Source organism: Chiloscyllium punctatum, chromosome 9 (genome assembly GCF_047496795.1).
Source record: "Chiloscyllium punctatum isolate Juve2018m chromosome 9, sChiPun1.3, whole genome shotgun sequence".
Classification (NCBI taxonomy): domain Eukaryota; kingdom Metazoa; phylum Chordata; class Chondrichthyes; order Orectolobiformes; family Hemiscylliidae; genus Chiloscyllium; species Chiloscyllium punctatum.
In genome coordinates, this window is record NC_092747.1 from 26,564,797 (window position 1) to 26,591,927 (window position 27,131).

At 45.8% G+C, this 27,131-nt stretch overlaps 1 protein-coding gene across 2 annotated transcripts in view; it reads right to left on the reverse strand.

Moving 5' to 3' along the window:
- The window catches only part of LOC140481230 (NACHT and WD repeat domain-containing protein 2-like), a 46,216-nt gene that overhangs the window by 15,846 nt on the left and 3,239 nt on the right, over positions 1-27,131 (reverse strand). Inside the window, exons 2-5 of one of the 2 annotated variants that reach the window (XM_072577089.1) lie at positions 26,642-26,730; positions 21,099-21,215; positions 4,910-5,113; positions 1,111-1,255 (exon numbers count right to left, since the gene is read on the reverse strand). In XM_072577089.1, coding sequence (XP_072433190.1) covers positions 1,111-1,255; positions 4,910-5,113; positions 21,099-21,215; positions 26,642-26,730 — 555 coding nt within the window. Of the gene's footprint in view, positions 1-1,110; positions 1,256-4,909; positions 5,114-9,111; positions 9,238-21,098; positions 21,216-26,641; positions 26,731-27,131 lie in introns of those variants that run through there. The other variant, XM_072577090.1, reaches the window with a different exon arrangement.

Genomic DNA, 27,131 nt, shown 5'->3' on the forward strand with positions numbered 1-27,131 from the left:
GATTCTATGATTTGTCTCCCTAATCACTTGCTGTAGTTGCTTACTAACATCATGTGATCCAGAAAATAATTTGCAATTGCTTCTCTATTTAAATAGTACATTGTTATCTACTCTTCTTGCCAAAATAGTTCATATTTACGAGGAGAAAGTGAGGACTGCAGATGCTAGAGATCAGAGCTGAAAAATGTGTTGCTGAAAAAGCGCAACAGGTCAGGCAGCATCCAAGGAACAGGAGAATCGATGTTTCGGGCATGAGCCCTTCTTCAGGATTCCAGCAACACATTTTCAGCTCTAGTTCATATTTACCCCCAGTACATTCCATTTGCAAACCTTTTGCCCACTTGCTTAATACACTTTGCAGACTTTCTTCTCCTCTTGATAATGTCCTTTTCCACGTTTCTTGGTGTCATCATTAAATGTAGCTGCCTTACATTTGGTTTCTTCATTTGAATCATTGATATTCATTGTAAATAACTGAGGACCCAGCATTAATCCCCTGGCACTTCATTAGCTGCAGTTTGCCCAGCTCAAAAATGACTCATTGAAACCCACTCTCTGCTTCATGTTAACCAATCAATGTTTTATCAATGCTAATATTACCCCTTATACCATGTGGTCAATGAATGTTTTAAGAGAGAGGTAGATGGATTCTTGCTAGGCAGTGAAGTCAAAGGTTATTAGGGTAGATGGGGATTGGAATTTGAAACACAGATGGATCAGCAGTGATCTTTTGAATACAGAGCAGACTAAAGGGACCGAGCGGTCTACTTTTTCTCCTGTTTTGTTTGTATGAAGGTACTATGTGATGGAGTAGTGTCAACAAATCACAAGTCCTACTCCCACTCCTAGTTCTTATTTTCTTACAAGTTAGCCAGATATTCCATCCTTGACCATTGTCTAGCGTCTCTTATGTGTGTATGTATCACACAAGACAGTACTTCTCTGAGATGCAGCCTCCACAGCATAACAGCTCTGACTGGGTTTACCTATTTAAAGTGGCCCTTACCCACATCAGGGAGCCATCTTGGGATAAATAACACAGGTATCAAACACTTAATACAACAAAACCAGTTTATAATTCTCCAACCACTATGAGGAGGAAGCACTTACCAGAGGTGAAATATTTCTGAGCTTGATCTGGTTTTATGGTTCCCTCTTTAAGACACATCTTCACTGTCTCATCGAAGATCATCTTCATTTCTGCAAAGCTGTCTCGCCAAGCTGCACGAGCAACTTCCTTCGCTCTGCCATCAATCTGCAACAATGGATTTATTTAATAAGAGGCAATTATTGGAACATATAAACTGAAATCAATGTCTATCAGCACTTGTAATGAGACACTTATTGATATGTTAAATTTGACTTTTTTGCTGATGATAAAAATTAGTGAACAACTTTAATAATTAATACTGCTTTTACAAAGAGATAGGCTGGAAAATGAGATATTTCACTTTATTATACACATTTCCAAGATCTGTGACACCTGTGCAGGTTAAAAATAAAATCTTGCGCAGTGTTATATCACACTTGGTAGTACCTTGACAACGTGACTACCTGGTCAGGTCCACACCCCCCTACGACCCACCCTCCCATTCTGGCACTTTCCCCTGCCACCGCAGGAACTGTAAAACCTGTGCCCACACCTCCTCCCTCACCTCTATCCAAGGCCCTAAAGGAGCCTTCCACATCCATCAAAGTTTCACCTGCACATCCACCAATATCATTTATTGTATCCGTTGCTCCCGATGCGGTCTCCTCTACATTGGGGAGACTGGGCGCCTCCTAGCAGAGCGCTTTAGGGAACATCTCCGAGACACCCGCACCAATCAACCAAACCGCCCCGTGGCCCAACATTTCAACTCCCCCTCCCACTCTGCCGAGGACATGGAGGTCCTGGGCCTCCTTCACCGCCGCTCCCTCACCACCAGACGCCTGGAGGAAGAACGCCTCATCTTCCGCCTCGGAACACTTCAACCCCAGGGCATCAATGTGGACTTCAACAGCTTCCTCATTTCCCCTTCCCCCACCTCATCCTAGTTTCAAACTTCCAGCTCAGTTACTGCCTCCTTGACTTGTCCGACCTGCCTATCTTCTTTTCCACCTATCCACTCCACCCTCTCCTCCTTGACCTATCACCTTCATCTCCTCCCCCACCCACCCATTGTACTCTATGCTACTCTCTCCCCACCCCCACTCTCCTCTAGCTTATCTCTCCATGCTTCAGGCTCACTGCCTTTATTCCTGATGAAGGGCTTTTGCCCGAAACGTTGATTTCGCTGCTCGTTGGATGCTGCTTGAACTGCTGTGCTCTTCCAGCACCACTAATCCAGTAAATGAAAACAGAGAGCAATGAAAATATTCAGCCAGGTCAGCCAGCATCTGTAGCAATCAAGAAAAACAGAGTTAATATTTCAGGGCAACGATCAGTTTGTCAGTTAAACTAACTGTTGCCCTTTGTGGTTCTGAGTTGGGAAGGGGAGTCCAGGGGGTACGGGGGGGGGCTACTACTTTTTTTAAAAAGCTGCCTCTAAACATTACAAACAAAATGAGTCCTGACTCAGGGGTTAGCACTGCTGCCTCACAGCACCAGGGTCCCAAGTTTGATTCTGGCCTCGGACAACTGTATGAGTGGAATTTGCACATTCTCCCAGTGTTTGCGTGGGTTTCCTCTGGGTACTCCGGTTTCCTCCCACAGTCCAAAGATGTGAGAGTCAGGTGAATTGACCATGCTAAATTGCCCGTAGTGTTAGGTGCATTAGTCAGAGGGAAATGGGACTGGGTGGGTTACTCTTCGGAGGGTCAGTGTGGACTTGTTGGGCCGAAGGGCCTGTTTCCAACTGTAGGGAAACTAATCTAATCTAATCTAAATCGCTACTGAACCCTCTCTATCTTAATAATATCCTTCTTATAACAGGGTGACCAGAACTAGCCACAGTGCTTCAGATTCTTTTAAAAGTGCATGTTGAATTTAATCCTACTGCACTTTTAGCTAATGCATTCCAAACTTTAACAACCTTGTGTGGGAAACAATTTCCCATCAGGTTTTTGTGCCAATTATTTCAAAACTATGACCTCTGCTGGTCAACCCACTCACTAGGGGAAAGAATGTCTTCTTACTCACTTTCATATCGAGAGTAACTTTATTAGGTCTCCCCATACAAACACTAAACCATGACATCCGGTGACCTTGCAAATCTTGGAGAAGAATCCCAGTTTCTCCAATCTCTCCATATCCTCATTCCTGGTTTGGCAGGAATATTTTTCATTTCAGTGTGGTAATTAAACATCATCACAGAAATTGTTACAATGTCACATGGTTAGTGCTCTTTGGTACAACCCCATGGCTAGATGAAGCCACAGCTGGTTGTTTCCTAATCAGCTCAGCATTTTCCTGACCTCAGCACACTCTATAAATATTCTATAGTAGCACAAAGAGACCAAGAATATTACAGTACAGCACTTCCAGGACATCTCTTCATGCGATTGGGATGGTTTAGCAGATGCAGCCACAAGGAAAAAAATTGTTAAGTCCCTTTGGGACAGATTTTGAGAACAATATCTTATGGATTCAACTAAATATTGGGTTACTTTCGATCTGGTGATATGTAATGAGACGGGTTTAATAAATGATCTCAGAATAAACAGTCCCCTCGGAAACAGTGATCATTGCAAGGCAGAATTTAGCATTCAGTTTGAGAGGGAGAATGTGGGTTGGAAACAATTGTGCTAAAATTAAATAAAGGTAATTGCAAAGGAATGAGGGGAGAGTCATCTAGAGTGGCTTGGAAAGCAGCAAGACAGTTGAGGAACAATAGCTGACATTTAAGAAAATAATCCACTGCTCCCACACTCCAAGATGTGCAGTTTAGGTGAATTGACCGTGCTAAAATTGCCCATAGTGTTCAGGGATGTGTAGGTTAGGTGTATTAGTCAGGGAAAATGTACAGTAATAGGTAGGGGAATGGGTCTGGGTGGGTTACTCTTCGGAGGGTTGGTCTGGACTTGTTGGGCCAAATGGTCTGTTTCCACACTGTAGGGATTCTATGATTCTACGAAAAGAGGGCATAATCCCAGAGAAATGAGTTGCACATTTAAGACAGAGATGAGGATTAATTTCTTTGCTCAGAGAGTAGTGAATCTGGAGAATTCTTTATCAAAGAGGGCTCTGAAGGCAGAGTCATTAGCTATATTCAAGGCTGAGATGGGATGATTTTCAATCAGTAAGGGGATCAGGGGCTGTGCAGAAAAGTGGAGTGAAGGATTATCAGATCAACCATGATCTCATTGAATGGCAGAGTAGGCTTGATGGGTGGAATGGCCTACTATACAATGTGGTCTAAAGGGCCTTGATGGGTGGAATGGCCTACTATACCGTGTGGTCTTGAGGGCATTGACGGGCAGAATGGCCTACTATACCATGTAGTCTTGAGGGCCTTCCTAAAGCATGATACCCAGATTGGTTTTCATTTATTTATTTATTCATGGGACCTGAGCATCCCCAGCCAGATGTGCCTTTATTGACCATCCGTATTTGGTCCTGACAAGGTGACGTACTCAACAATCCAGCCAAGGCCCAACCAAAGACTTGGAGCAGTTTAGTGCAATCTCTTTGCTTTAATGCCCCATTTATAAATCTAAGGAACCCATACACTTGCTACCTGCTAAACATGCCACCTTCAAAACTTATGTATTTGCACCTCAGCTTCCTGTTGGTCTCCCATGAAAATACGAACATTCAGAATATTCTGTTTCTCCCAAAGTGCATCACTTGGTCATTTATAAACTGCATCTGCCACATAACTTCCCATTTCACCAGCTTTTAATACTGGAGAATTAGAATCTGGTACCTTACTGTCTAAACTACTAACAGAACTGGAATGTACACTCTGTGCAATCAATGGAATCTCACCTTGTTACAATAGTTAGGGAGGACATCAGTTTTGGACCTTAGGTAGTAAGCAGGTGGAACAGAATTCTCATCCCGTTGGTACCAGTTTTGGAGCAGCCTGGTGCGGAGGCCTTTATTTTGTGATTTGCAAAGAATCATCTCAAATTCCCTGGCTTCAATCTCGGCTGGTAAGCTGGCACTTCCATACTGTTCTCCTATCAAAGCCTATAAAGGAGTCACAGAATACGGTTAAAAGATTTATTCCAGTAAATTACAAAACAAAAAGAGGAACACTGACAAATGCATTGCTTATCAAACATGAGGAAGGCCTCACAGTTAGGAGTGAAGATGTGAGAAGGTTTTGAGACTCTTACTGGAAAGAGATGAACTTAGAGGTTCTTTACACAACTGAAATTGTGCACGCGCGCTAATACGAATATTTATATACAAACATTCACTGATGTTAATTCTTTTTCGGGATTCATGATCAGGACAAACTTCCCACCAAATGTTATTCAGAGGCTGATAATGATTCTGAAAACACCTGTGTCACCGAAGAGAACTGCATCGCCTGAACTGTGTTCAAAGTCACAGTTATTAGCACAGTAAATTCCGTACCCTTCGTACCTCTATATGTATGTATGAAGGAGCAGTGGAAAGGTGCTCCTCAATCCTGATAGTCGTCACATGGAACCTTTGGATCTATGTTAAAACTGTGTGATGAGGGAAGAAAATTAGTCAGCATCTCAGTCAGAGTGGAGACAGGGAGTCACCGAATAGCAAAAAACAGGGACAGAATGGTTTTCCAATAATCACAGGCTGTACTGAGACAAGACAAACTGTCATTGAAACAAGGTGCTAGGAGGCTGCCCCTGGCATAGGTCAGCACCTTCAGGAGAAGTGCTGTCAAGGGCAGAAGTTAAGGATGTCAAGGCAATGAATAATGAGGACCCAGCAAGTGAATACAGACCCAACACCAACCTGTACTGAGGTTTCAGGAATGAGGAGAAGACAGGAGGAAACAGGAGTCAGAATCTCACATATAGAGAGGTTTGCAACTCTCTTGCTTCTTGGCTGAAGATGTGACAAGTCAGAATGTATTCTAAAGTCTGAAAGATTAACTTGGTTTCTCTCCAGAGATGATGTCTGGCACCTTTCAACATTTTCTGTTTTATTTTCGCTGTGTTTCTCCTCAATGCCTGTGCCAGGAATGTCTGGAATTCTCTACCCCAGAGAGTTGTGGAGGCTAGTGAAAGTATTTGAAGAGGGGGTTAATGGATTTTTGAAACTTCAAGTTGTCGAGGGATTTGAGGAGCTGGGACAAAAGAGGAATCAGGCCTCAGGCAGATCAGCCATGATCTTATGGAATGGTGAGGCAGGCGTGAGAGGTTTAATAAGCTCCGCCTGCCCCTACCTCTTATGCATGTGCACAAACGCAGCATTGCAATGCTATGTCACTGCAAAGTGATAGCAGTAGCTGCCTGTAACAAAGATGGCGCTGCCCATATAGTCACAGGACAGTGCGAGACAACCTCCACTACGAACATTAACGGACACTAGGCCTCCTGATGCTTCTGCTCATTTTGGAACCAAAATGTCTTCTCAAAGCACTTTCTAATTCTACATATAATTCTACACAGGAATACCCATGTGTTAAGGCTTGCTTTTAATGGTGTCAGCATGTTTGTAAAATGGATAACGTTAGCTGAGCAGGTAAATGAGAAAGTATTTGCTATTGATAGGTAATAGTAGTAGTGATACTGTCTTTGGACTAATAAACCAGAAAACTAGGTTAATGTTCTGGGAACATGGGTTTGCTGGTGAAATTTGAATTCAATAAAAAACCAACCAAAAGTTGATTGCCGTGGCTGGTTCACTTAGTGATGAAATCTGCCATCCTTACCTGGTCTGGCATACATAAAACTCTAGACCCTCAAATGTAGTCGATTCTTCACAGCTCCCTGGGCAATTGGGAATGATGATAAATGCTGGCCTAACCAACACTGTCCTCATCTCAAGAATGAATATAATAAACAACCTAATGTGGGTTCTGTCTCCAAACAGATGTAGTACCTGATGTGGCAGTTCTTATATTATGGCTCATTGCATAAGAAACTAGGCTGGATAATGCAGGATTGAAAAATCCACCAGATATTTGTTACAACTACCTATCACATACTGAAAACACATTCATCGGCAAATTAGTGTCTGGGCTCGTCTTAAGACATTACATTACAACTTAGGAGCAAGTTACAAGTGTGCCATCCGCCAAGGGATCCCAAATAAGGTAGCTTTATGAGAACTTCCTATTTTTAGGTCACATGCTAAGATGGAGTGATGATATCATGTGCATGTCTCTTAAAGGCATACCAATACATACAGACCATGAGGCATAGCACAAAAGGGAGTGAAGTGCAAAATGACATCATAAGGAATGACAATCTGCAAGGCCATCTAAGAACAAAAAATGCTGGAAATTCCAGCGGGTCAGGCAACATCCATGGACAGGGATTCCTGATGAAGGGCTTAACCCCGAAGTGTCGTTTCTCCTGCTGCTTGGATGCTGCCTGACCTGCCGTGCTGTGCTTTTCCAGCACCACACTCTCTCTCCCTGGATGATGCCTAACCTGCTGTGATTTTTTTTTGTTTTCAGGACAGATTCCAGAACCTGCACTCATTTGCTCCTACAAGACCATGTTTTTATTAAAATGCAGGTCAAAACAAGACAAACTCGTGCCACAATGATTTTGCATTCATGTAGGCTCACCAATTTCTTTAACTATGCCTCTATAGCATTACACATTAATAAGATAGTGCATCATTAAGCTTTCATGCTCTATGTATTATAAAGGAAAGTAAATGAAACACCTAAACATCCAGTTTTACATATGGCTGCCATTCAGAGCCTTCAACACTTGCTGGCAGAGTTTGAGGATGGTTATTTCAATTGGGAAGAGGCTTTTTTGCAACAGTTTCCTGGCTAAATTTTATTTGCATACGAGCAATACACTGGTATCCCACAGCATGGGGCCTGTGCCTATTGCAGGTATTGGTTGGAATCTTGTGCCCTCTCTTTGTGAGTTTTGGGGCAGGAGAGTGATGCGTGACAGATCTGTGAACATGTGTTTTCATTTGTCTACAATTCTGTGAACCAAATAAGACAGCCTGTTTAACAATGTACATGGGGAGAGACAGCACTCGGACCCTGCAATGATTGGACAACAAAAACCTCTTCTTTTTCTGTTAAAAGAGCAATCCTCACTAATTTCGACAATAGGATGAGGTTGTCTTTCTGCCAGACTGTATCTGACCACCATAAAACCCCTATCGTTGGTCTCACCAGAAGTTTCTGGGGCACAATGGTTATTAACAATTATATGTCTCATAATTGTCTGACATCTTTAAGAATCGTAGAATTATACACTTATTCTTACACATTTTAAGAATCATACACTACACAAGAGGCCCTTCAACACATCAACTCTGTACCTGCAAAGCTACACTAGTCCCACCTACTTTGACTAGGCTCATGGCCTTGAATGCGTTTCAAGTTTTCATCCAAGGATGTCAGCTTACCTACTTTGACTAGTCTCCCAGGCAGAGCATTCCAGACCTCCACCACACTTTGAGTAAAAACTCTCTTTTCCTCAAATCCCTTCTAAACTTTGTGCCTTTCATTTTAAAATTATGCCCCCTTGTTATTGATGTTTCAACGAAGGGGAACAGCTGCCTTTGATTCACCTTGTCCATGCTTCCTCATCAACATATAGACCTCCATCAGGATCCAACTCAGCCTTCTCTGCCTCAAAGGGAAAAGCCCGAGCATATCCAGCCTCACTTCATCGGAAAGTGCTCCATCCCAGGTAACATCCTGACGACCATCCTCTACACCCACTCTGGTGCAATCACATCTTTCTGAAAGTATGGAGACCAGAACTACATTAACCCATCTTGAAAAGTAGGAAATGGAATAAAATTTTCCTATAGCTTTGAAGAATTGATGACCAATTCCAAGTCTTGCTGACGTCATGAGGATCAGCAAATCCTTCTGGATGACCCGAAGCCAACTGACAGCGTGGCCTCCCAGTCATTCCTGTCCTCTATCATGGAGGTCTTAGATGACAGAACACGGGAGAGGCTGGACCAGCCGCTATCTCTGGACGAGCTGACCAAGGCCCTCCAGTCCTTCGAAAAGAATAAAACTCTCGGAAGCGATGGCTTACCAGTTGAGCTCTGTTCCGCTCTGTGGGACTTGATTGGCCAGGACCTGCTGGAGGTGTATGTCAGTATGCTTTGGGCAGGTACCATGAGTGAATCCATGAGGAAAGGCATCATCACCCTCATCTACAAGCAGAAGGGGGAGAGGGAGGAACTCAGAAATTGGAGACCAATCTCACTGTTGAATGCGGATTACAAAATTCTGTCAAAGGTTATCGCCAATCAGGTCATGTCTGCTCTGGGGTCGGTAATTCACCCTGACCAAACCTGTGCTGTACCGGACAGGAAGATCGCTGAGAGTCTCGCACTCCTCAGGGATACGATCGCCTACGTGCAGGACAGAGGGTTGGACACCTGCCTGATCAGCCTGGACTAGGAGAAAGCCTTTGACAGGATATCACACAGGTATATGAGAGATGTTCTCTCCAAAATGGGCTTTGGGAATTGGATCAGACTGCTCTACACCAACACTGTCAGTGCAGTCTCAATCAATGGGTGGGAATCAGATAGCTTCCCAGTCAGATCTGGAGTCAGGCAGGGCTGCCCTCTCTCTCCTGCCTTGTTTGTGTGCTGCAGAGACCCATTTGCCAAGTCCATCAGGAAGGATGCGAGCCTCAGAGAGGTGACTATTCCTGGCAGCGGGGGCCTGCAGGTTAAGGCCTCCCTGTACATGGATGACGTCACCATTTTCTGCTCAGATCCGCTGTCCGTGCGCAGACTCATGTGCATATGTGACCAGTTCAAACGGGCCTCAGGGGCCAAGGTAAACCGAGGCAAGAGCGAGGCCATGCTCTTCGGGAACTGGGCTGACCAATCCTCGATCCCCTTCACCGTCAGGACCGACCACCTGAAGGTACTGGGTATTTGGTTCGGGGGGGCTGGGGCATGCGCCAAGTCTTGGGAGGAGCGTATCAGCAAAGTGAGGCAGAAACTGGACAGATGGAAGTTACGATTGCTCTACATCGCGGGTAAAAGCCTGGTCATCAGGTGTGAGGCACTGTCATTGCTGATATACATGGCACAGGCCTGGCCTATTCCAAGAACCTGTGCCGCTGCAGTCACCCGGGCCATCTTCCAATTTATATGGAGATCAAAGATGGACCGGGTCCGAAGAGACTCTATGTATAAAGATCTGGACAACGAGGGAAGAAATACACCCAATGCCACCCTCACCCTGATGGCCACCTTTGCGTGTGGCTGCATCAAGCTGTGCGTGGATCCCTGGTATGCAAACACCAAGTGTCACTACGTACTGAGGTTCTACCTGTCCCCGGTGTCACGAAGGATAGGCCTGGCCTCGCTGCCGCGGTAGTTGGACTGTTCCATATTACCTGTCCTTCGTGGAGAAGTTTTTGAAGAAAAACACCTTTGACCACAAGTCCATCAGGATGTGGTCAGCATGTAGTGTCCTCGAGACCCTTCGGGAAAAGGAGAGGGCGGATCCTATCGAGCGGTTCCCTGAGCAGACTGTCAAAGCCATTTGGCAGAATGCCTCATCGCCAGAACTTTCCAACAAGCACCAAGACATGACTTGGCTGGTGGTGAGAAGGGCTCTGCCTGTGAGATCCTTTATGCACGCACGGACTCTCAGCCGCACCACACGCTGCCCTCGAAGCGGCTGCGGTGGGGACAAGACTGTCATACACCTCCTTCTGGAATGTGCCTATGCAGAAGAGGTCTGGAGAGGAATGCAGTGGTGTTTGTCAAGGTTCCCGAGCAGCGCCGTGACACGGGACTCCGTGCTGTATGGTCTGTTCCCCGGGACTCACACCGAGACGAACATCAACTGTGCCTGGAGGATCATCAACTCGGTGAAGGACGCTCTCTGGGCGGTCCGAAACCTGTTGATCTTCCAGCTGAAGGAGTTGACCCTGACTGAGTGTTACAGACTGGCACATTCCAAGGTCCAGGACTACGTGTTGAGGGACGTGCTGAAGCTTGAGACAGCTGCCACCAAGGGGCGGTGGGGAAAGACCATCGTGTAACATCTGCCTGCCTAAGAAAAACAGGGGGCCCACACAATCATTTGGGCTCTGCTGACACCTCAGCTAAATATGTAATCGTGCAGACCTGTAAATAGGAATGATTACTCTGTTTTGGTATGCAAAAAAATGGAAGTTTCCATATGTATGGCATGTCCAACTGTACAGACCATCAAATTATTTTATGAATAAAGTATATTTTTGAAATTAAAAAAAAGGGACGTGTACTGCCTGCAGGATTTCCCTGGGGCAGGCTATTTTGACGTGATCTTCAGGAGTGTGAAGAATTGTGAGCAGCTCCTGAAGGTCTTCAAGGAGAAGGAAGGGGAACCTCTGTTCTCCATCTTGTCGGCGGTCCCGTTGTGCGTGTGCTTCCTGCGCAGAGGAGTCGGGTTGTTACAATCCATATGTACAACCCCCATGTCCCAGCAGCGGATTTCCTGACCTTCCTGAGAAGATACGTCCAGATCAAGGAAGAAAGCACCGATGTGGTTGATCCTTTCGGGATCTGGACCAGCACACGACAGGTCAGGGTAACCCTGAGGGTCGATGCCAATGGGAACGTCCTCCACCCACCCTCCAGCTTTGCCTTCGGAGGAAGCAGAGGTTACCTGAAGTACGCAGGGCAGCCGAAAGTGTGGCTGAACCTGCGGGAGGTCAGGCCACATGGCGGCGGATTGTAAGGTGACCGTCTGTTGAAACTGCAAGCAGGAAGGCCACCCGACCAAGGAATGTAAGGAGACCAAGAACTGTAATCTGTGCGGAGAGGCGGGCCACATGTACAAGGCCTGTCCAAGACGAGGGGCCACTACCTATGCACAGATGGCCGGAGGTGGCAACACGAGCCGTGGACTGCCTGAGACCAGCAAGGTACCACAAAACAGCAGGGGAATGGTGTCTGGAGGCACCCAGAAGGAAGGGCAGGCTGTAGTGGAGCAGACAGCAGACAGCGGGGAGATGCAGCAGCCGATCCGAGCTCCTTCAAAACAGACGGAGGAAATGGAAGAGGAGGGAACAAAGGAGGCAGAGGATTGGATTACTGTCAAAAGCAGGAAGAGGAAACCTCACCAGGCCCCCAAAGCCACCCAGCGAAGGGGGAAACGACACCTACACGATGAGGATACAGGCAGCTCTTCCGACGGTGAGGATGGGCGCAAGGAGGGTTGTCACCAGAGGAAGAGACAGAGCGCCGTGGGGAAAAAGGAGGGCAGCACCGCCCAAACAGGAAAAGACGATCCCTCTGAGGGGATGGGTAAAGACCTCCCCCCACCCGGTGAGAACCAAGAGGTACCCTCCAGCCCACAGCTCCAGGTAACTGGGAGCAGCGGTCCTGTGACAGCCCCACTGTCAGATGGAGAACTGGACTGTGCGGACCCTGGGCCCAGTCCGAAGACACCAGAGCGGGGAAATGGCCCCAACGTGGAGACAGACAGCTACCTCAGCCCTGGCAGGGTCCAGCAGTTTGCCGTCACCACGGGGATGCACACAGTTACCCCAGAGAGGCAAGACCAGCAGAAAATGGACATTGGTAACCTCGTAAACTGTTAAAATGGGGATAAGAATTGCCAACATCAATGTGCGTAGCATCAAATCGGCTACGTGATGTGTTTCTACGATGGCCTTCCTGGTCAACGTTAAAGCCGACGTCCTGTTTCTGCAGGAGTGTGGGATACCGCATCTCAGCAGTTACAGGAGATGGTCGAGCTCGTGGGCCCATGGGCCGTCAGTTTGGTCGGGGGGCAACGATAGCCACACCTCCGGCCTGGGTACCTTGTTGCAGGGAGGCAACTTCACCATCTCTGAGGTTAAGGAGGTGGTGGGCGGGCGCTTCCTCGTCACCAACGTCATGTACAGGAATGCTCCCCTGAGACTGATGAATGTGTACGCCCCAGTGGGTAAGGGTGAACGGTTGGCCGTCCTGCAGCAGCTTCCACTGTTGCTGGCTACGTCCAGGCCGGTCATCCTGGCCGGAGACTTCAACTGTATCATTGATGCAGATGGACGATCCGGCAGAGGGGACAGTAAACTGGACGCCATGTCCAGAGCCCTGATAGACACGGTAAAAAATGCCAAGCTGCACGACGTCTTCAGCACCCCTGCAGATGGAGCGCAGCGTAGATACACCTGGTCACGGGCAGGCGGGTCTATCCACTCAAGGATAGATTACCTGTTTGTGTCCCGAACACTCTCAGTCACATCCACCGACGATAAGCCGGTATTCTTCTCTGACCACTGCCTCCTGCTGGCCGACTGTCACCTATAGGACGAGCAGCAAGTGGGCAAGGGATCGTGGAAGCTGAACACAAATCTGTTGACCCCGGGAAACATTGAGGAGCTCAAGAGGGACTACGCAGGTTGGAGAACTGTGAAGCCCCTCTTTGAGTCCCCAGCGGACTGGTGGGAAACAGTAAAAGGGAACATCAAGAGATTCTTCATCCTCAAAGGTGTTCAGGAGGCGAGAGAGAGGTGGGGAAAACTGTCCCAGTTCCAGGAAAGTATGCAGAACCTGCTCCTGCTGCAGACGATGGGGGTCGATGTCACGGAAGACCTCAAGGAGGTGAAGGGCCAGCAAGCCTCGCTCTTTGCCTCGGAGGCCTCCAAGATAATCTTCCGGTCCAGGGTCTGCTCGGTGGAGCAGGACGAGACGTGCTCACGTTTCTTCTACCAGAAGGTGCACAAAGAGAGCTCCATGCTCAGCAGCCTGAAGGAAGAAGATGGCTCGATAACGTCATCCCAGTCATTCCTGTCCTCTATCATGGAGGTCTTAGACGACAGAATATGGGAGAGTCTGGACTAGCTGCTATCTCTGGAAGAACTGACCAAGGCCCTCGAGTCCTTTGAAAAGAATAAAACTCCCGGAAGCGACGGCTTACCGGTCGAGCTCTATTCTGCTCTGTGACAATAGACAATAGGTGCAGGAGTAGGCCATTCTGCCCTTGGAGCCTGTACCATCATTCATTATGATCATGGCTGATCATCCTCAATCAGTATCCTGTTCCTGCTTTACTTCCATAACCCTTGATTCCACTATCCTGGAGAGCTCTATCCAACTCTTTCTTAAACGAATCCAGAGACTGGGCCTCCACTGCCTTCTGGGGCAGAGCATTCCACACACCCACCACTCACTGGGTGAAGAAGTTTCTCCTCATCTCTGTCCTAAATAGCCTACCCCTTATTTTTAAGCTGTGTCCTCTGGTTCAGGACTCACCCATCAGCGGAAACATGTTTCCTGCCTCCAGAATGTCCAATCCTTTAATAATCTTATACATCTTAATCAGATCCCCTCTCAGTCTTCTAAACTCAAGGGAATACAAGCCCAGTCGCTCCAATCTTTCAACATAAGATAGTCCCGCCATTCCAGGAATTGACCTCGTGAACCTACGCTGCACTCCCTCAATAGCCAGAATGTCTTTCCTCAAATTTGGAGACCAGAACTGCACACAATACTCCAGTGTGGTCTCACCAGGGCCCTGTACAGCTGCAGAAGAACCTCTTTGCTTATATTCTCAATCCCCCTTGTTATGAAGGCCAGCATGCTATTAGCCTTCTTCACTACCTGCTGTACCTGCATTGACTGGTGTACAAGAACACCCAGATCTCTTTGTACTGCCCCTTTACCTAACTTGACTCCATTTAGGTAGTAATCTGCCTTCCTGTTCTTGCCACCAAAGTGGATAACCATAAACTGCATCTGCCATGCATCTGACCACTCACCTAACCTGTCCAGGTCACCCTGTAATCTCCTAACATCCTCCTCACATTTCACCCTGCCACCCAGCTTTGTGTCATCAGCAAATTTGCTAATGTTTCTATTAATACCATCTTCAATATTATTACTATATATTGTAAAAAGTTGTGGTCCCAGCACTGATCCCTGCGGTACCCCACTGGTCACTGCCTGCCATTCCAAAATGGAGCTGTATTATCACTACTCTTTGTTTCCTGGCAGCCAACCAATTTTCAATCCAAGTCAGTACTTTGCCCCAATACCATGCACCCTAATTTTGCTCACTAACCTCCTATGTGGGACTTTATCAAAGGCTTTCTGAAAGTCAATGTACACTACATCCACTGGATCTCCCTTGTCCATCTTCAGAGTTACATCCTCAAAAAATTCCAGAAGATTAGTCAAGCATGATTTCCCCTTCATAAATCCATGCTGACTCTGACTGATCCTGTTACTACTATCCAGATGTGTCGTAATTTCATCCTTTATAATAGACTCCAGCATCTTTCCCACCACTGAGCTCAGACTAACTGGTCTATAATTTCCTGCTTTCTCTCTCGCTCCTTAAAAAATGGTACAACATTCGCCACCCTCCAATCCGCAGGAACTGATCCTGAATCTATTGAACTCTGGAAAATAATTACCAACGCATCCACGATTTCTAGAGCCACCTCCTTCAGTACCCTGGGATGTAGGCCATCAGGCCCCGGGGACTTATCAACCTTCAGACCTAACAGTCTCTCCAACATCAATTCCTGGCAAATATAAATTCCGTTCAGTTCAGGTCCTTCAGCCACTGTTACCTCAGAGGGATTGCTTGTGTCTTCCCCAGTGAACACAGATCTGAAGTACCTATTCAATTCTTCTGTCATTTCTTTGTTCCCTGTAATATATTCCCCTGCTTCTGTCTTCAAGGGCCCAATTTTAGGCTTAACCATTTTTTTCCCTTTCACATACCTAAAAAATCTTTTACTATCCTCCTTTATATTTTTGGCCAGTTTACCTTCGTACCTCATTTTTTCTCTGCTTAGTATTTCCTTCTTAGTAATCCTCTGTTGTTCTTCAAAAGCTTCCCCGTCCTCCGTTTTCCCACTTATCTTTGTTATGTTATACTTTTTCTCTTTTAACTTTATATGTTTCTTCACTTCCCTCGTCAGCTACGGCCACCCCCTGCCTCCTCCTAGGATCTTACTTCCTTTTTGGAATGAACTGATCCTGCATCTTCTGCATTATACACAGAAATATCTGCCATTGTTCCTCCACTGTCATCCCTGCCAGGGTATTGCACCATCGAACTTTGGCCAGCTCCTTCCTCATAGCTCCATAGTTCCCTTTATTCAACTGAAATATTGTCACTACCGACTGTACCCTCTCCCATTCAAATTGCAGATTGAAGCTTATTGTATCATTGTCACTACTTCCCAATGGCTCCTTCACTTCGAGGTCCCTGATCAATTCTGGTTCGTTGCACAATACCAGATCCAGAATTGCCTTCTCCCTGGTAGGTTCCAGCACCAGCTGTTCTAAGAATCCATCTTGGAGGCACTCCACAAAGTCTCTTTCTTGAAGTCCAATACCTTCCTGATTCTCCCAGTCTACCTGCATGTTGAGATCCCCCATAACAACTGTAGTAACATCTTTGCGACAGGCCAATTTCAGCTCCTGATTCAACTTACATCCGACATCCATACTGCTGTTTGGGGACCTGTAGATAACTCCCAAGAGGGTCTTTCTACCCTTAGAATTTCTCAGCTCTATCCATACTGACTCTACATCCCCTGATTCTAGGTCCCCTCACACAAGGGACTGAATATCATCCCTTACCAACATGGCCACCCCACCCCCTCTGCCCATCAGTCTGTCCTTACGATAGCACGTATAGCCTTGAATATTCATTTCCCAGGCCCTGTCCACTTGAAGCCACATCTCAGTTATCCCTACAATATCGTAGCTGCCAATTTCCAAAGAGCCTCAAGCTCATCCATCTTATTTCTAACGCTTCATGCATTCATATGTAGTATTTTTAATTTGTTACTGCCCTCACCCTTCCCATTAACCCCTACTTCACTTAACCTTACAGCATGATCCCTTTTTGAGTTTTCTGCTTCATTGATATCATTGTCTTTCTTGACTTCCCTTGTTCTAACTTTCCTTTCAATTTCCTTCTTAAACTTCCAGTTTGTCCCCCCCCCCCCCCCCCCAGAGATAACCACCCTGGACATCCTGCTTTTCAGCCTTCTTCCTAGTTCTCCGAAGTCCCGCTGTAGTATGTTCCTCCTCTTCTTCCCGACATCATTTGTGCCGACATGTACCACCACCTCTGGCTCTTCACCTTTGTCCTTGAGGATTTCCTTCACTCTGTCTGTGATGTCCTTAATCCTGGCACCAGGAAGGCAACACACCATCCTTAAATCCCGCCTGTTGCCACAGAAACCCCGGTCAGTTCCTCTCACTATGGAGTCCCCTATTACCACGGCTCTCTGTGATGTTTGACTCCTCAGCTCTGCCTCCACACCAACGTTTGATTGACAGACCTGCCCGCCTCACGGACTGGCAGTGTCATCGGTCTCTACTGTTTCCAAAAGATTCAACTTGTTCCTGACAGGTATTTCCCCGGGGTCTCTTGCACCTGTCTCCTCTCTGCCTTCCTCATCGTCTGCTCTCTTCTGGTATAGTCGGTGTAATAACCTCGCTGAAGGTCTTGTCCAGAAAGATCTCATTCTCTCGGATGAGCCTAAGTTCCTCGAGTTCTTTCATCAGTGCTGCAATATGCTCTGTCAGTAGCTGAACGTGCACACACTTTCCACACTATTATGAGCCAGATACACCAGAGTTGTTGACCTCCCACATCATGCACGTAGCACACTGAACCATCTTGGCAGTCATGTCTTCACCCTCTTCAACTGTGGCGTAATCACTTCACTCAACCTCCTTGTCGAAGACTCTCTCTTCTCTCAACAGGAACTTCCCTGGACTCTCTTTTTGGGGCAAGTCTGTGGACTTTGCAGGACCTGGGATCTAGAACACACCCACTCAAATAACAATCACTTACCTTCCCGACCGGCTTTGTGCTCCGACTTCACTTCCGCCCAGCTCCCGCCGCTCTCTGCTGCAAAAAAAATTTGATTGGCCAGGACTTGCTGGAGGTGTATGTCAGTATGCTTCGGGCAGGTACCATGAGTGAATCCATGAGGAAAGACATCATCACCCTCATCCATAAGCTGAAGGGAGAGAGGGAGCAACTCAAAAATTGGAGACCAATCTCACTGTTGAATGCGGATTACAAAATTCTGTCAAAGATTATCGCCAACCGTGTCAGGTCTGCTCTGGGGTCGGTGATTCACCCTGACCAGACCTGTGCTGTACCGGGCAGGAAGATCGCTGAGAGTCTCACACTCCTCAGGGATACGATCGCCTACGTGCAGGAGAGAGGGTTGGACACCTGCCTGATCAGCCTGGACCAGGAGAAAGCCTTTGACAGGATATCACACAGATATATGAGAGATGTTCTCTCCAAAATGGGCTTTGGGGAGGGAATCTGCAATTGGATCAGACTGCTCTACACCAACATTGTCAGTGCAGTCTCAATCAATGGGTGGGAATCAGATAGCTTCCCAGTCAGATCTGGAGTCAGGCAGGGCTGCCCTCTCTCTCCTGCCTTGTTTGTGTGCTGCATAGAGCCATTTGCCGAATCCATCAGGAAGGATGCGAGCTTGAGAGGGGTGACTATTCCTGGCAGTGGGGGCCTGCAGGTTAAGGCCTCCCTGTACATGGATGACATCACCGTTTTCTGCTCGGATCTGCTGTCCGTGCACAGACTCATGTGCATCTGTGACCAGTTCGAACGGGCCTCGGGGGCCAAGGTAAATCGAGGCAAGAGCGAGGCCATGCTCTTTGGGAACAGTTTAGTGCCCTCTACAGGGGGTTTGGGTCCTTTGTGAGTAGGTTAAAGAAAGGCTTGCATTTTCAAGAAATCATCCTGATGAACCCTTGCTGAGGCATGCAGAGTTTAAATTATGGTATTCCATTTATTATAAAATATACCTCCGTATTTTTTGCAGTAGCCTACCATGGGGAACCTTATCAAACGCCTTACTAAAATCCATATACACACATCTACTGCTTTACCCTCGTCCACCTCCTTTGTCACCTTCTCAAAGAATTCAATAAGGTTTGTGAGGCACGAGCTGCCCTTCACAAAACCATGCTGACTATCCTTGACCACATTATTCCTATCCAGATGTTCATAAATCCTATCCCTTACAATTCTCTCTAAGACTTTGCCCACAACAGAAGTGAAGCTCACTGGCCTATAGTTACTAGGGTAATCCCTACTCCCCTTCTTGAACAAGGGAACCACATTTGCTATCCTCCAGTCTTCTGGCACTATTCCTGTAGAGTAGCTGGACCGTTCCGTATCACCTGTCCTTCGTGGAAAAGGTTATGAAGAAAAACACCTTTAACCACAGGTCCATCAGGAAATGGTCAGCACGTAGTGTCCTTGAGACCCTTCGGGAAAAGGAGAGGGCGGATCCTGTTGAGTGGTTCCCTGAGCAGACTGTCAAAGCCATTTGGCAGAATGCCTCATCGCCAGAACTTTCCAACAAGCACCAAGACATGGCTTGGCTGGTGGTGAGAAGGGCTCTGCCTGTGAGATCCTTTATGCACGCCTGGACTCTCAGCCGCACCACACGCTGCCCTCGAAGCGGCTGCGGGGGGGACGAGACTGTCACACACCTCCTTCTAGAATGTGCCTACGCAGAAGAAGTCTGGAGAGGAATGCAGTGGTGTTTGTTGAGGTTCGTCCCAAGCAGCACTGTTACACGGGACTCCGTGCTCTACGGCCTGTTCCCCGGGACGAACATCAACTGTGCCTGGAGGATCATCAACTCAGTGAAGGACGCTGTCTGTGCGGTCCGGAACCTGTTGATCTTCCAGCTGAAGGAGTTGACCCCGACTGAGTGTTACAGACTGGCACATTCCAAGGTCCAGGACTACGTGTTGGGGGACACGCTGAAGCTTGGGGCAGCTGCTGCCAAGGTGCGGTGGGGAAAGACCACCGTGTAATGTCTGCTTGCCTATGGAGAACGGAGGTCCACTCAGTTAGTGGGGTCCACTGAAGCCTCAGCTAAATATGGATGTTAAATGTACAGACCTGTATATACGAATGATTAATTCCAATCTCTGTATGTAAAGAAATACAAGGTGCGCCTATGAATGGCACCACCAATTGTACATATCATCAAAATATTTTATGAATAAAGTATATTTTTGAAATTAAAAAAATCTACCCATAATAACTCCAGATGTCAGCCACAACTACATCCACACCTTGCTCTTGCTTCTGAGTCACAAAATTCCAGGTTCAAGTCCCACTCCACTACGGAGCACAAGAATCAAGGCTGACACTCTAGTGTTGTGCAGAGGGAGTGCTGCACTGTTGGAGACACTATTTCTCAGATGAGATACTAAATCAAGGCCACACCTGCTGTCTTTGAGTGTACATCAAGGATTCTGTGAATATTTCAGGGAAAAGCAGGGAGCTATCTCCTGGACAATAATAATCTTTGAGTTGACATCACAAAAACAAATTGGCTGCCAGGTGGTAGCTTGTTGTGCAGATTGGCTGCTGTGCTTCCTACAGTACAACAGTGATTACGTTTCAAAATGACTCCTTTGGCTGTAATAAGTGTTTTGAGGTGACAGGTGCATGCAGAGGCGGTATATAAATTTGTTTTTTGTTTCTTTTGAAGAAGCTGTACAATCAGTCAGTCAGCACCTGATGAAATATTTGGTTAATTCCATGCAGGCAAATGGAATGAGACCCCTTCTGCAGCAACTCCAGAATCAACTCTCCCTATACGCCAATACTTTATCCACTACCAGTGAAGGGATCAGATCACAAGCATCCCTGCTACAGCCCATTTCCCTCTGACATTTCGGGATTTATGTTTGTTCATAACATCAATTAGGGCATTTTCAACAATGCCCCTGACATCAATATTGGCAAATGGTGCTAAAGAATTATGACCTCAGGCTAACCAAGTGGCTGCAGTACATGCATCTATCCCTGTACAGATAGATCATTACATGTAATTATTGAATTCACACCTGTCCTGTAATGCAAAGATATCATTACTAGAGCAGTAGAAATAAAGTCATGAATAGAGAAGTGCAACTTTAACCATCTACATCCACTGCCCGACTACGGTGTCATTGTCTGATTGGTATTCATTTTGTAACGACCCGACGTGTAATCAATTTGCATTTTCCGATTACTCACCGCAAAGCACGGCCCAGCAGAAAACTTTAAACATTCATCCAGCAGCTTCATCCGGAGTTTCCGGACACTAGCATCGTGGACATCATCTGGATCCACTCCCACGTACATATCGACTGCCTGCAGATCAGACACATGGTGACATCAGGCATTGATTCAGTGTCAGCTACATTTTGTGAGACACTTCCTTCCAGACACATAGGCACAGCACACCACCTTGGGACAAACATGGAGCTCTGCTTCTCTCAACTTCCACGTCTTTATCATCCTCAGGATTCCCAAATTAGTCTAGGCTTGATTCCAAAAGGTCAACAATTCTCTTCTAGCCAACCCAGTGGCTGTTCTTCATGTAGAAACCTGGAATCCTGGGTATGGACGGAGTTTGGTATTATGGTATGGGGTTGGGGGCAGGATGATTATAGAGGACACACACATTTCACAGTCTGCTTATTTGTCAATGATAAGATCCCTGCCTGGAGTGAGCCTGATAGGGTTCTCTGCCAGACATACAGGAAGGAGGTTCCAAGATATTGGGCAGGGAGCCAGTTTGAATTGGGGATTCCCCTTACCCTGGGGACTCTGTGTTTCAAACAGAAGGGAACTGATAAAGAGGAGGGAGTTGACAGAGGAGCTGAGGGGAGAAGCAGGCTGCTCTCCTCCAGACTTAGAGACAGTGCATTGTTTCACCTTGTCCCCAAAACCCTCCTTAGATCCCTTTGGCTGCCAGGTTTCCTGATATCTGTAAAACAGATTGTATCAGAGACCCAGAAGCCCCAGTATCTTACTGACATTATCAACCCTCTTTCTGGCAGCAGATTGGGTGTCTATCCCTTGCCCTGCCTCCGTTAAACCTGGAAGTGGGTGAGTTGACTTTGGGTTGTAATGTTTGAAGTTATACCATCCAACCAGACTTCAGTGCATTGGGTTAACATGTGATAGCTTCAAAGCTGACCTTAGATGTGCTGCAGCATGAGCAGTGGTCGGGGTTTGGACACTGTTAATGTGCAAGATGTGGACATGGGCAGACCTTGCAATGAAGTGGATACACTTGGATAAGGAGGAGGATGGAATCAGTGCCAAAGGAATTGAGTTTTGGAGGGAACCGAGACAGTGGGATGGCATTGTTTGCCGACTGTTTCGGGGAGATTGTAGCTTCTCATGGGAGACTGAAAGTCAGATTGAAGAGAGATAGAGCACCAAGTGCTGGCTGTGTTGCACTCCAATGCTTGGCTTCACTCTGCCTCAGCTTACGTGCTGCTATCCAACCTTTTGCCAACTCTAAATGTTGACTATTCCAAAGCATTTCTGACCAGTCCCCCACGTTTTATCCTCAAACAAAATTAAGCAAATGCTGCTCTTCATGTCTTAATTCACAACAAGTCTCTCTTCCCATTGACAGGTTAAGTCAGTGTGCAAAAGGTTAGGAAATGGACTATAATGTGGGAAAATGGGAAGTTGTTCATTTTGGAAAGGAGAGCAAAAGAACAGATTATTATTTAAATGGAGAAAAACTGCAGAAAGCTACAACACAAAGGAACTCGGGGATACTTGTGTATGAAACAAAAGCTAACACACAGGGATTTGGGAAGTCTAATGGAATATTGGTCTGTATTTCAAGGGAAGAGGAAAGTCTTACTTAAACTGTACAATGTCTTGGTGTAACCACATCTGGAGTACTATGAGCAGTTTTGGTCCCCTTGTTTAAGAAAAGGTATTATTTTGTTGGAGGCAGTTTGGAGAATGTTCACTAGGATGATTCCAGGTATAAAGGGATTATCTTATGAGCAAAGATTGAGCAGGTTTGGACTCTACTCACTGGAGTATAAAAGAATGAGAGGTGATAGAACACAGAACAGAGAATGTTACAGCGCAGTGCAGGCCCTTCGGCCCTCGATGTTGCACCACCCTGTGAAATCAATCTGATGCCCATCTAACCAACACTGTTCTATTATTATCCATATGTATGTCCAATGCCCATTTAAATGCCCTTAACATCGGTGAATCTATTACTGTTGCAGGCAGGCCCTTCCACACCCCTACTACTCTCTGAGTGAAGAAACTACCTCTAATGTCTGTCCTAAATCTATCATCCCTCAATTTAAAGCAACGTCCCCTCGTGTTAGCCTTCACCATCTGAGGAAAAAGGCTCTCCCTGCCCTCCCCTCCCCCATCTCACCCTCTTATATGTCTTGATCAAGTCACCTCTCAACATTCTTCTCTCCAACGAAAACAACCTCAGTTCCCTCAGCCTTTCCTCGTGAGACCTGCCTTCCATGCCAGGCAACATCCAAGTAAATCTCCTCTGAACCCTTTCCAAAGCTTCCACATCCTTCCTTTAATGTGGTGACCAGAACTGCATGCAATACCCCAGGGTTCGGCCTTACCAGTGTCTTGTACAGCTGAAGCATGACCTCGTGACACCGAAACTCAATGTCCCTAACCAATAAACACCAACACACCATATACCACTTAACAACCCTATCAACCAGAGTGGCAACTTTCAGGGATTTATGCACAGGACACCAAGATCTCTCTGTTCATCTACACTGCCAAGAATTTTACCATTAGCCCAGTACTCTGCATCCATGTTATTTCTTTCGAAGTGAACTACCTCACACTTTTCCACATTAAACTCCATTTGCCACTTCTCAGCCCAGCTCTGCATCTTATCTATGTCCCTCTGTAACCCACAATATCCTTTGGCACTATCCACTCTGCCTACCTTAGTGTCATCCGCAAATTTACTAACCCATTCTTCTACGCCCACATCCAGATCATTTATAAAAATGACAAACAGCAGTGGCCCCAAAACAGATCCTTGTGGCACACCCACAAGGTTACTGAGCTCCAGGATGAACACTTCCCATCAACCACCACCCTCTGTTTTCTTTCAGCTAGCCAATATTTGATCCAAACCACTACATCACCTTCAATCCTGAAACTCCGTATTTTGTGCAACAGCCTACTGTGTGGAAGCTTATCAAATGCCTTACTGAAGTCCATATACACCACATCAACTGCTTTACCTTCATCCACCTGTTTTGTCACCTTCTCGAAGAACTCAATAAGGTTAGTGAGGCACGACCTACCCTTCACAAAACCATGTTGACGATCCCTAATTAAATTATTCCTTTCCAGATGATTATAAATCCTATCATTGAAATAGATAGCATTCTTAAGGGGTTTGACAGGGTAGATGCTGAGATGTTTCCCTTCATGGAAGAGTCTAGGACCAGAGGGTATAGTCTCAGAATAAAGGGACACCAATTTAAGACTGAGAGGAGGAGGAATTTCTGCTAAGGGTTGAGAGTCTTTGAAACTCCTTGAGATATACAGAAGTGTACTGGAATACTTCCTACGTGCAGCGCCAACAACACTCAAGAAACCTGACACCGTTCAGGTCAAAGCAACCCACATGATTGGCATCACATCCACAAACATTCAATCCCTCCACCATTGATGCATCATTGTGTAATATCTACAAAATGCATTTCAAAAATTCACCAAGGCTCCTCTAAACCACTCACAACCACTATCACCTAGAAGGCCAATGGCACCTGATGCATGGGAACATCACCATCTCTGGAAGTTCCTCTCCAAGCTACTCACCATCCTGACTTGGAAATATATCACTGTTCCTTCACTTTCACCGGGTCAAAATTCTGAAATTCCCTGAGGACATTGTGGGTCAACCTACAGCACATGGACTGAAGTGGTTCAAGAAGACAGCTCACCATCACCTTCTCAAGGGCAACTAAGGATGACAACAAATGCTGGCCAGCCAGTGATGCCCACATCTCACAAGGCAATTTTTAAAAATGTTCTAATGAATAAAATCTTAGTAAGAACACCAAACTATCAATTTGTCCAATTGATTGTTAGCCACGATAAAAAGAAAGCAATTCACACCAGGATTCTTCAGTAACATAAGAGCAGTGAAAAGAGAGAATTTCAAAATTATGCAACTTAAATTGTACCCCTAAACTAACCAAAACACACATGCTCACTCACAATGAAGACAGACAAAAGACAAATGATTTCACACATGCATTATGGCTCGAGAAGGAGGTAGATAGGATAAACAAAATTCCAAAGATCAGAAATCCAGTCCCTTACGGTGGAAAGACATTTTTCTCATAGTCCTGTAGAGTTTTGTAATGATGACAGACTGTTGTTTGGACATGACAGTCATTAGTGGATAGGGTAGTGAAGGTGGTGTCTGGCACACTGCCTTCACTGGTCAGAACACTGATTGTAGAAGTTAGGATGTCATGTTGCGGCTGTACAGGACATTAGTGAGGTCACTTTTAGAATACTGTGCACAATTCAGGTTGCCTTTCTATAGGAAGAATCTCGTTAAACTTAAGAGGTTGCAGAAAATATTTACGAGGATGTTGCCAGGATTGGAAGGTTTGAGTTATAATAACAGGCTGAATAGGCTGGAGCATTTTTGCCTCGAGTGTTGGAAGCTGAAAGGTGACTTTAAAGAGATTTATCAAATCATGAGGGATAGGGATACAGTAAATAGATTTTTTGCCAGAGTGGGGGAGTCCAAAACTAGAGGGCATAGGTTTAAGGTGAGAGAGGAAAGATTCAAAAAAGACCTAAGGGTAAATTTTTCACACAGAGGGTAGTGCGTGTATTCGAATGAGCTGCCAGAGGAAGTGCTGGAGGCAGGTATGATCACAACATTTAAAAGGCATCTGGAATGGTACATAATAGGAAGAGTTTCAAGGGATACGGCCCAAATGCTGGCAAATGGGGCTGAGTCAGATTTTTGTTGGAACCATTCTGAAGAAGGGTTACTGGGCCTTTAATGTTAACTCCGATTTCTCTCCACAGATGCTGCTAGACCTGCTGCGATTTTGCAGTAATTTCTGTTTTTGTTTCAGATTTTCAGCATCTGCAGTTCTTTTGGTTTTTTTTAAAATTGAATCTATATTTTCTGGAATTAAGAAGAATAAGAGGTGATCTCATCGAAACTTCAAGGTTTCAAATATAAACTAAAACAAAAGAACTGTGGATGCTGGAGATCTAAATAAACAAAAACAGAAATTTCAGAAGAAACTTGGCAGGTCTGGCAGCATCTGTGGAGAGAAAACAGTCAGCATTTTAAGTCCAGTGACCACTTTGAAGGTGCTTGAGAGAGTGAACGCTGAAGGACTATTTCTCTTAGTTAGGGTCAAAAAATCCAAAACATAGGGGGCATTGTTTCAGGAATAACATGTCAATCATTTAGAACTCAGATGAAGAGAAATTACTTCACTCAAAGGTTTGTGGATACTCCATTATTGATTACATTTATAACTGGGATAGAACGATCTTTGATGTTTTGGGGAATCAAGAGATATGGAGAAGGGCTGAAAAAAGGAGTTGAAGCCTTAGAGCAGGCACAATTGCATTGGATGATTGTAGGCTTGATGGGCAAATGGTCTGCTATAGCTATTATTTCTTGTGACTACACTTTAAAAGTACTGAGGTTCTGATAGGTGCTATATAAATGCAAGTCTTTCCAGATTCCTCCTTTATTAAACCTCCCCAGTTACCTGGAACTCTAGTCCATGTTTATGTCGACAGTATTCTCGTAATTTTGGATAAACACCTTCCCTCAATGCCTTTCTCTCAGCTTCTGTATCTGAAAAACAAGGTACAAAGTTGGTGGGTGCCAGCGTCAGTGAAATTTAGCAGAAACCTTATTTACAAAAAGCAAAGATATCAGAATAATGGAGGATGCAACTGGTGAATATTGAAGATGAGAATGAAGAAACCCAAAAATAAATTAGGAATGATTTACTATTATTTTAAATAAATAATATTAAAAACAAAAGAACTGTGGATGCTGGAGATCTGAACAAACAAAAACAGAAATTTCAGAAGAAACTCGGCAGGTCTGGCAGCATCTGTGGAGAGAAAGCACTCAGCATTTTAAGTCCAGTGACCCCTTTGAAGGTGCTTGAGAGAGTGAAAGAAGTTGTATGTGGGATTTTCTTGAGACAGTCCACTGAATAAACCAACTGCGCAGCGTAGCACTGAATT